The 11,233-nt window shown below is 45.9% G+C and overlaps 1 protein-coding gene across 1 annotated transcript; it reads right to left on the bottom strand.

Moving 5' to 3' along the window:
• Positions 1–6,072: 6,072 nt before the first annotated feature.
• On the bottom strand, positions 6,073–10,424 carry LOC115166793 (mothers against decapentaplegic homolog 6; the record flags this gene model as incomplete). Its single annotated transcript, XM_029720597.1, is given in 3 exon segments — positions 6,073–6,159; positions 7,473–7,529; positions 8,844–10,424. Coding segments are annotated over 3 exon segments (928 nt in total), but the record flags the coding sequence as incomplete, so codon positions are not given.
• Between the last annotated feature and the right edge of the window lie 809 nt (positions 10,425–11,233).

Below are 11,233 nucleotides of genomic sequence, written 5' to 3'. Positions count from 1 at the left end.
CTTCAGGTCAAAGGGACCCTGCTATCCCTTCAGGTCAAAGGACCCTGCTATACCTTCAGGTCAAATGGACAACGCTATCGCTTCAGGTCAAAGGACCCCGCTATACCTTCAGGTCAAAGGGACCCTGCTATCCCTTCAGGTCAAAGGACCCCGCTATAACTTCTGGTCAAAGGACCCTGCTATCCCTTCAGGTCAAAGGGACCCCGCTATCGCTTCAGGTCAAAGGGACAACGCTATCGTTTCAGGTCAAAGGGACAACGCTATACCTTCAGGTCAAAGGGACAACGTTATCCCTTCAGGTCAAAGGGACCACGCTATCGCTTCAGGTCAAAGGGACAACGCTATCGTTTCAGGTCAAAAGACCCTGCTATACCTTCAGGTCAAAGGGACCACGCTATCCCTTCAGGTCAAACAGAGAACCCTGAGATAGGAAGAATAAGGTTTCTGTAGGGACCAGGGGCCCTTGAACAAATCAGGCCCTAGAGGGTCCCAGACCCTGTAGTATGCTGGTTTTAGTATGTAGTAGTACATTTTCATCTTTGACTTCTAATCAGAGATTAATTGATACCAGGAAGTTCAGGTATGGATCCATTGAGTGGCAGCTAAAATCAGACTATGGGCTTTAAAGACTTGAATTGTGCACCCTGGTGTGGCTGGCAATGTGGCTGAGAATGTAGCGCGTCAGTCACAGCATAGAAAACATACACACGGATTTCTACAAAACCTCGTCCTAACGGTGATACGTTCGAACACGTATCACCTGTAACTCTCGACCAACCCCTCCTCCCCCTCTCTCCCCACCCTCCTCTCCTTGTTTCTGAAACACTCCGGCCCCCCTCTTCTCTTCCCAGCATTCCAGTGCCGTGCCCCCACAGTCAAAGGGCCAATTCATGGCCTGGCGCGGCTACAAGCGCAGACAGGGGCTCTGAAGCAGGATGTTGTTTGACTGATTCCTCCTCGCACCGCTTAAACCAACAAGCCGCAAAAAATATGATTTGGGAGGGTGGGCAAAGAGGAAGTGGGTCCACTCACCTAACCTCAAGACTAGAGTGCAACTCATACCCAGGCTCATTACTGTAAAGCAGCTAGCTTGGATCTAGGATAGGATCCAGGATAGGATCCAGGATAGGTCAGAGCAGTACGGGAAGCTCATGCTGCATAATTACCTTGAACTATCTGGGCTTTGTGTAGGTCAGTGGATAATATAGAGAGGAGGCAAGGAGAGGAAGCCACTTCAATCAGTTTGACACAAGTTATCTCTCAATGCAATACCACCAGCAGTGGAATATCTCCTTTATGCTCTCACACTTTGAAGAAACAACACGCAACAAATATAGTTACCTTCGTGAATCAACATCAAACGGTCCTACCCTGATAATCTGCCTGATCTTACATGGTCCCCCATTACCTTGGGTAGGAAAAAGGGTTGAGCTGGTATGCTTTGCTTATGTCTCTAGTCTCCACATCAAGTTTAATAGATCTCTTCCTTGATAGTGTTCTTGTGTAGAGTGCTGAGTTAGCCTGTGTCCTGGTAGAACCCCTATGAGAGTCCTCAGCGCCGATGTTATCTCCACCAAGTCAGTCAGACAGACATTCCTGAGCGTCTCACACAAGGCATTGCCCTGGCTTTCCCATGAATGAGGCCTTAACGACAAACAGGCCTGTGATACACGGTTTACCCTGTGTTATTTACAGACCTTAGACCAAAGGTGGAGATAGCTAGCTCGCTAGCTGGCCCCCTAAAAGCCCTAAAAGCTTCCAGTTGACATTTCCATTTGTAAAGCAAGGGCCATTTTGGTCTGTTTTCAGGTTACGTTAGCTGATGGAATGATAAAGGTCTGTGCAGAATGTATGCACCACACCCTGCCTGCTGCAAGGCTTCAAAGCAACACAACTGTTTTAAGATGAATACAGAGAGGCGATTATAGATTATCCAACCAAATGCTTTCATTCTTTTTCTCCACTTTAAATCACTACCTTTTGTGAATGAAGTCAAACTGATCATTTGCAAAGTATAAAGACAAATTATTTCACAATAATCTAATCCATACAGATAAACTAAACTGAGGCTGAATTGAAAAAAAAGTTATGAATAGGTTGATTTCATTTGACCTTTAAACGTTGAGGTATGAAAACATTTGTATGTGCCTGCTACACTCCTTCCTTATTCCCCCCTCCTGTCACTTTATCCAGCCTGGGGGCGGGGCAGTGAAGGGACCACACAGACGACCTTTGGTAAATTGATCTTTCCATTTCCACTCAACTCTCCTGGCCAACAATAGGAGAAGCCCTCCCTCAGTTATCTCTGGGCCACTGGCTCTGTGTGCCTGCTACAAATTACAACCAACATCAACATTGTGGATTGACAGGACTGAATGCACTCCCTTTGAATCAATGTTAACCTCTCCCCCAAAACTCCACTTTCAGCAGATTCAGAAGTAAGCTAAAGGTGTTGGAGTTTGTAGAACCAACAGTAGCTAGGGAATGTGCCATGATTCCTGTAAACAGTAACAAGAGAAGGAAACATTTGGGGAGTAAAGAGTTTGGGAACGACACACAACACACTAACTGAATGACTATGGAGGCTCATGGCGGGGCTTTCAGGGCTGTTTTGATTAGCTATGAACAAACAGTCGGCTCAAGATAGGTTGGACATAACGCTAGTTCACCTTTCAACAGCCCACGAGCTGGGCAGGGGAGTTTGATGGAGTGAGTCTGCGGTCTCTCTCCGCACTACAAGGACCCCCAGCGTAAACAAACAGGACTCGAGTTTCAACCAGAGGGGACTGTTTCCTGCTTCAGCCAGCCCTGCTGGCCAGCCCCCCAAAGCCCCTCTTACCAGAGCTCTGCTCCACTCTGCTTTCCAAAATGCCAACCCCCTTCCACTGCTCAATTACCCAGAGGAATGGAGGGATTTGAGGGAAGAGAGAGAGGGAGTGGGAGAGGGGGAGAGAGTGGGACGAGGAGAGAGAGGGAGTGGGAGAGGGGGAGAGAGAGGGAGTGGGAGATGGGGAGAGAGTGGGAGAGGGGGACGAGGAGAGAGTGGGACGAGGAGAGAGAGGGAGTGGGAGAGGGGGACGGGGAGAGAGAGGGAGTGGGAGAGAGAGGGAGAGAACCTAGCTACATTGCTGTGTTATCTAGATTGTGGGAGACCCCCTCCATCAGACTTTCACAATAGGAGCTTTATGCGGCCCAGTCTTTGGTTGTCTTAATAGGCTTTCAACAGAGGGAGTAAAACACAACATAATAACTTCATTAACTGCAGAGTTTGCCCATTTATGCAAACATACAGATGGGGGGCCAATATCCCTTAGGCTAGGGGTGTGTGTTTGGGCTGCCATACTCAAGACTAACTGTTAACCCTTTCTAGTTTGGAGGTGAACTGATGCCCGATAACATAATCCACATAGGTAGGTGATGAAACGTGGGCGAACTCGAGTGAAATTAATTTCAGAAATATGCTATTCATAGCATACAATGTTACTGGTTGCATTGACTTTTGAAAAACATTTATTCCAGAGGCCCCTGGTGTTAGGTCTCCTCATCTGGACCTCATTTCCATACATGGCAACAAGAAGCTAAGCTGCTTATGTTGTGAGTGCTTCTCTGGTCGCTGATGATGTGTCAGTGAAAGCAATATGTGGTCCAGGTCTAGTATTGACAGCAGACTAGGTCACCAACATGGTTCTATCTAAGTCAGGGTTACTGCTCAAAACTGGATTAACACAATCCTGAGGTAACTGGGATCAAATCTTACAACGCCAAACCCTCCCATAGCACAAGTTGAGACCAAAATTGCTTTAAATTCAGTATAAATAATGTTGCCGTTATCCGAACAACAGTAAAACATTATAATGCTCAATTGTAGTTATTATCACCTGGAGTTACTTTATTTGTCAATAACATGAGCATGTCCATGAATACATGTATAGTGGTCGACAACTGGCAAGGCCAATAAATAACAAGCAACCCCACCTCATAAACAAGGCATTCTGGGAATTGGGTTTCCACTTTCCAGCCCCCATGCTCCTTGTCCGCATTGACCCTGATTTATGGCTCATAGCGTGTTGATACTTGCACTCTATACTCCTCTTTACCTTTATGGGAGGGGGGTGGCCCTACTCCCGTGTTATCTACTCCTCTTTACCTTTATGGGAGGGGGGGGCCCCTACTCCCGTGTTATCTACTCCTCTTTACCTTTGGGGGGGGGGGGGGGGTGGCCCTACTCCCGTGTTATCCACTCCTCTTTACCTTTATGGGAGGGAGGTGGCCCTACTCCCGTGTTATCTACTCCTCTTTACCTTTATGGGGGGGGGGGGGTGGCCCTACTCCCGTGTTATCTACTCCTCTTTACCTTTAGGGGGGGGCTACTCCAGTGTTCTATACTCCTCTTTACCTTTAGGGGGGGCCCTACTCCAGTGTTCTATACTCCTCTTTACCTTTAGGGGGGGCCCTACTCCAGTGTTCTATACTCCTCTTTACCTTTAGGGGGGGCCCTACTCCAGTGTTCTATACTCCTCTTTACCTTTAGGGGGGGGCCCTACTCCAGTGTTCTATACTCCTCTTTACCTTTAGGGGGGGGGGCTACTCCAGTGTTCTATACTCCTCTTTACCTTTAGGGGGGGGGGGCTACTCCAGTGTTCTATACTCCTCTTTACCTTTAGGGGGGCCCTACTCCAGTGTTCTATACTCCTCTTTACCTTTAGGGGGGGGGGCCCTACTCCAGTGTTCTATACTCCTCTTTACCTTTAGGGGGGGGGGGGCTACTCCAGTGTTCTATACTCCTCTTTACCTTTAGGGGGGGGGCTACTCCAGTGTTCTATACTCCTCTTTACCTTTAGGGGGGGGGGGCTACTCCAGTGTTCTATACTCCTCTTTACCTTTAGGGGGGGGGGCTACTCCAGTGTTCTATACTCCTCTTTACCTTTAGGGGGGGCCCTACTCCAGTGTTCTATACTCCTCTTTACCTTTAGGGGGGCCCTACTCCAGTGTTCTATACTCCTCTTTACCTTTAGGGGGGGGGGCTACTCCAGTGTTCTATAATCCTCTTTACCTTTAGGGGGGGGGGGGCTACTCCAGTGTTCTATACTCCTCTTTACCTTTAGGGGGGGCCCTACTCCAGTGTTCTATACTCCTCTTTACCTTTAGGGGGGGGGGGGGCCCTACTCCAGTGTTCTATACTCCTCTTTACCTTTAGGGGGGGGCTACTCCAGTGTTCTATACTCCTCTTTACCTTTAGGGGGGGCTACTCCAGTGTTCTATACTCCTCTTTAACTTTAGGGGGGGGGGGCCCTACTCCAGTGTTCTATACTCCTCTTTACCTTTAGGGGTGGGGGGCCCTACTCCAGTGTTCTATACTCCTCTTTACCTTTAGGGGGGGCCCTACTCCAGTGTTCTATACTCCTCTTTACCTTTAGCGTGCTCATACTAATAAGAACTGGGTTGTTTTCTTTCAGGGCAGGCACACCGTAGCAAAATGTTTTGCGATGGTAAACCTGAAACAATAATTTCTTATTGGTCAATTTCAGTCAGTCCCTCCCTGTTTCAGCCTAGTTTCTTCCATTTGAAGCCTAATGAACACAGTAGAAAATGAAGGGAAAAGCAGCAGCACTGTAATGGCCCCGATACAATTATTTATTTAACCCAAGTTTGGACAGCTAAGCTGTCTTCATCAGGATTTCATCTGAATACAAACATGATTAATGCATGGCAGATGTACTCATAGCCCTAGCAGATCTCTCTATCAGTAACACACCGCTTCCCTAGCAGATCAGAATGATTGGTTGATTGGTTAGAAGTGAACTCCACAAAAAACTGTGCACAGCACAGCACAAACCAAACTAGTACAATTCATATAATCTTCTACTGTATTCCAACATTATATTAACCAACAATACAACCCCATCCCAAACAACCATAAAGGAATGAAATAAGTGTATTTTGTGTTAAACTATGTCACTCTTTCTATCAATGGACTGAATGCTAAATCAATCGCCCCCAATGCTAATGTTGGCCTATCATTCCGTGGTAATAAGTCTGGAGCATGGAAGCTGGTTGACAGTAGCGTCTCACCTGAGAAGAGTCTTGGCATGACGTCAGGGGAGTGGGGGGCCACAGTTTCAGTGTACGACAGTGTTGAAAGTGTTGAATCTGATAGTTCTGCAAAGGACAGAACATGACAGGGGAGTGAAATCCGGAGCTCCATGGAAACCATTGTAACCATAGACTTCGGCGTTAACTACTGTCCAGAGAGTGTTGTGTTGTGGTCCTACTATGACGCCATGTTCCTCAAAGAGAGGTGTGAGGAGAATACAAAATGAATTTGAAGCAGGAGAAAGCAGGAATAATGTACTGGCACATGACTAACTTTGAGGTAAAAGATCCTACATTCCAGCTGCGGTAACACTTCATTTTCCAGCACAGAAAATAAGGGGTATAACTTAGATTTTTTTTTTTTACGTTTATTTAACTAGGCAAGTCACTTAAGAGCAAATTCTTATTTACAATGACGGCCTAACCCGGCAAACCTGGACGATGCTGTGAAAAATGTGCGCCGCCCTATGAGACTCCCAATCATGGCCAGATGTGAAACAGCCTGGAATCAAACCAGGGACTGTAGTGATGCCTCTTGCACTGAGATGCAGTGCCTCAGACCACTGCACCACTTGGAAGCCCATGGTATATATTTTTATTGAACCTTTATTTAACTAGGCAAGTCAGTTAAGAACAAATTCTTATTACAATGACGGCCTACGCCGGCCAATTGTGCGCCGCACTATGGGACTCTCAACCACGGCCGGTTGTGATACGGCCTGGATGAAGTGGGAACAAGATGTAATTACTTTTACTTTTTCACAACTACATAAATGTTATATTAACAAATATAGAATTACTTTAAAAGACAAAGAAAACTGTGCTGGGAAGTAAAATGCTACCAAAACTCCATTACAGTGAAACCCCTTGTGAGCTTAGCAGATATCTCTGTTGCTTACTGTTGCTGAGGGGGAGCATGCCTGTTGCTGAGGGGGAGCATGACTGTTGCTGAGGGGGAGCATAACTGTTGCTGAGGGGGAGCATGACTGTTGCTGAGGGGGAGCATGAATGTTGCTGAGGGGGAGCATGCCTGTTGCTGAGGGGGAGAATGACTGTTGCTGAGGTGGAGCATGACTGTTGCTGAGGGGGAGCATGGCTGTTGCTGAGGGGGAGCATGACTGTTGCTGAGGTGGAGCATGACTGTTGCTGAGGGGGAGCATGACTGTTGCTAAGGGGGAGCATGACTGTTGCTGAGGGGGAGCATGACTGTTGCTGAGGGGGAGTATGACTGTTGCTGAGGGGGAGCATGACTGTTGCTGAGGGGGAGCATGACTGTTGCTGAGGGGGAGTATGACTGTTGCTGAGGGGGAGCATGACTGTTGCTGAGGGGGAGCATGACTGTTGCTGAGGTGGAGCATGACTGTTGCTGCCTGACTTACCCAGTGGCTTGTGTTCATCTGAGGGAGATAGTCGTGAGTAGGGGGGTGGTGGTGATTCTGAAATACAAAATATGTGTGTTAGATGCTTATTACTGCGTAGAAGTACATAGTTAGGTATCAGAGCATAATCTGTGACTATATGAAATAATAAGTAACGTGGATTACTGGGAAAACACAGACAACAATCTGCATATGTCTGTAAAAAAGAACAGGTTGAATAGGGAAGATCGACATACAATTATTCAGACAGAATATAGAATAAAAGATCAGACATTCACAACTCTGTTGAATAAGCACTTCCAGTGGTTCATAACTAAAAACGTAATTACATCACATATAAAACATGTTTTCAGGTCCTATTTAAACGGCTATAAATAAAGAACACAAAAGAAAAGTAGGCTACATGTTGTCAAAGGGCATTTTCCATACATAAAACTAAGAAAGCTAATGGTGAACTGTCGAAATAGTTGTCTGGGACAAAGAAACAGGCCATGGGAACGGAGAGGATATAATGGCTGCGGGTTCTTTAAGAGTGGAGGCAGTAATTGCTGGAGTACTCAGTCAGTGAGATACCCAGCTAGTCAGTCTGGCGCCAGCAGTATGCAAACTGTATATTATCACCACTCCTTCACCTAAATAGCAAGAGGGGGACCTCCTAGGGAAGGAAAAAGAGCCTTTCAAAGCGCTACTTCACAGCGATCTTCAAATGGATAACGTAAAAGCTAAACAAATGAATAGAATCGATATCATGAACTAAAACATTGAAATAGAGGAATGTGTGCTTAGCAGAGAAAATATTTGCTGCAAATACATTATAAGTCAAGCTCTCCCTTTCCCTCTCGCTCTGTGAGTGTGTGTACAGGGTTGTTGTTGAGGGATAGTATGCTAGCTACACTTCCTACAGTTGGAATTCAGTTGCTGTAATCATACAATTCGCTAGAAAATGTTAACTCCCGCGCATTGGCTAAGCAACCAAATATTTACAACAATGCGCATCAACAAAACTTCAAGGGTCCAAGTATGTCTCGCTTAATCGCAGAGAAGTATAACCCTAAGTGATTATTAATTGACTTTGTGACTGTGAACGCGTTTTCATTTCACCTTTAGCGCAGCCTGGCCTTGTAATGAGTCCCATCTTTCACCATCCGCCAGACTTCTGGTAGGATGTGGGCCTGCCTTTTGGGCATCGCTATTTGAGCATTGGCACGCAGTGCTTGGTTATCACGTTTGAAAAGCATCTATAAGTGTAGCTTCACTATGCGCACTTGTGCGTAAACCTATCTAAAAAATAGACCCTTTCAATTTATGCAGATTTGATTTGTGTAGAATGGGTTAAAAGTGTGTGATTGTAACCAATCTCAGTTTTCCTACCTGGCCCACACAAGAGACTGTAGTGATAGGGGTTACAGCACACCGTTTCGCTGCTGTCCAATGCCCGGAAGCTTTCACAGTGGCACAGCGCTTTGAGTTGAGTCGAGTGGTGCAGGTCAGTCCATCGGTAGAGTTTACAGAGCAGAAATGGGGGAGATGTCGAGTGGCCACCTAAACGCAGCTCCGTCTGGGGTACCAGAACACAGTCACTGGGCATCCCTCCTTTCGACTCCACCGCCTCCAACAAGGCATCCAGCGTTTTCTCCTTGAGTCTTTTCAAAATAGCATAGGTAACGTTCTTGAGTTCTTGCTCGACCACCGAGCCAGTATTCCCCTCCCGTCCCGTGAGGATACCGCCATCGCGGGGACTAGAGTTTCGAATAACGCGGGTCAAGACGGGGCTCCGAGGTCTAGGGTCCCTGTCTCGAAACAAACAGCAAGTAACCGTTCTACTGTCATTCTCGTGTTCTGGCTGAGAGCCTCGGTGATGAGGGACGGGGACACACATGGCATCCCCCTGACCATGGTCCGAATTGTCCCCCGGCGCCGACTCTGCGCTGTCCGTGAGGTCTGTGTTGCACACTTCGTCGAAAGTTCCCAGAGATGGCGAGGCACGGGTCACCGACCCGAGCTCCGTTTTGGGAATTTTTTCTGGGTTACTGCCACACGAACCGTCCAGAAACTCCTCGCTTCGTTTGCTTCTCCCATCTCCCCCGTCTCTGTCTGGGACTAAACGGCTTCTCCAGAGTCGCCGTATAAGACCTGAGCGTTTCGACCTGAACATACGACAATTTAGACCGTTTTGGATGTGTCGTATTGTTCCCGTCCAGGTCTGTGAGGATTCCACATTGATTTATGGTCTCCGCACAACATGAATGTTTAGTAAACGGCGCGCACTACATGCGCAGCCGGGGGTCGTAGATTTATGACTAACTCGCAGCATTAGAATGTAATTTACGGTTGTATGTTGCATTAAACAAAGTCAAATGTAACGAGATTACACAGCTAAACAGAATGCGACATGCATGCATTTACTGCTCTGTCATATCCTACAACCATATAGTCTACCAACTCAATGAAAACGTTTGTCTTTACAGAGGCTACACAATTCCCCAACACTATCTTCCGAGCAGCAATTCATTATTCCTCCAATAACTAGGCTATAGCTACCACATGAAACGACAGCAGCATAGTTCGTTTTTTTTGGACTTTGAGCAGCCTTGGTTAAATCCTTCGCTTTAGAATCCTTCTGACCGCACATCGATGGAGTTGCTTCACCACGAAATAATCCCAAATAATCCTTGCCGCATTCAGATTCCAATGTTATTTTCCACCGTAGTGTAGAATAATCCGTTTGCAACCCCGAAATAAAAAGTTTAGATTGAGTTTTTATGCTGCTCCAACATACGGATGCAGACGTAGCTACTCCGATTCAAGACTCAGGAGTGGTTTAAAGGAAAACTTGAATGACTTTGCTGCCAGTCTCACTCTCTGCTACTCTTTTCGGATACACTCGCCCCGTACACACACGGGGGCCCCAGGAAAGCTCTGGAGCCATTGGTTGATTCCCATCATGTGCCAGTCTAGACACTTTGGCGGCTGTGAGCCGCACTGATTGTTGCGCAAACATGGTTTCAAGTTTCTTAACTCTTAAAGGCGCAACATCCACCTTTCTTTCAAACTTTCAACTCTTCCCACGAACTTTATATCACACTGAACATGTTTACTAACCTACCGAAACACCAATGCACACATTTATCTCAGGGAAACACTTAATACTTAATGACAGAAAAACGCCCATTCAGTAAAATACTGTATGGAATCGGAAATATTTCTGATTTTCATTCTATAAGAGCACAATCTGCACAGAGTGATTTTCTCTTGAATTTGTGTCATTTAGAAGCCAGCAGATACTGGCAGTGTGTGCCCTGTAGGTTGATATTTTACTTCCTGTTTTGTCATGATGACCTTATTTATTACACATGCAAAATGACATTATTGATTTATAAGTTATAAACAACACAATAATATGTATAATCATCATAATAATCAACAAGGACCGTATTCCTACGCAACTATTTTTATGTTGTTATTATTATTATCACTATCATTATCATCATTGTTATAATTAGGCTATTATCATAATTTCTATTGCTTTGATTCAAGTATTTCACTTTTCATTCATTAAAGGGTTAATGCCTTTTCAAGTGCAGTTAAGAAGGCATAGCTTCCCATTATATATTGATATAGCTCAGAGTAGCAGTTAAGATGGCATAGCCCCGCCCCATTATATATTGATATAGCTCAGAGTAGCAGTTAAGATGGCATAGCCCCACCCCATTATATATTGATATAGCTCAGAGTAGCAGTTAAGATGGCATAGCTTCCCA

The sequence above is a fragment of the Salmo trutta genome, chromosome 29 (genome assembly GCF_901001165.1).
Source record: "Salmo trutta chromosome 29, fSalTru1.1, whole genome shotgun sequence".
In the NCBI taxonomy this organism is placed as follows: Eukaryota; Metazoa; Chordata; class Actinopteri; order Salmoniformes; family Salmonidae; genus Salmo; species Salmo trutta.
This window is presented reverse-complemented; position numbering and strand designations above follow the sequence as displayed.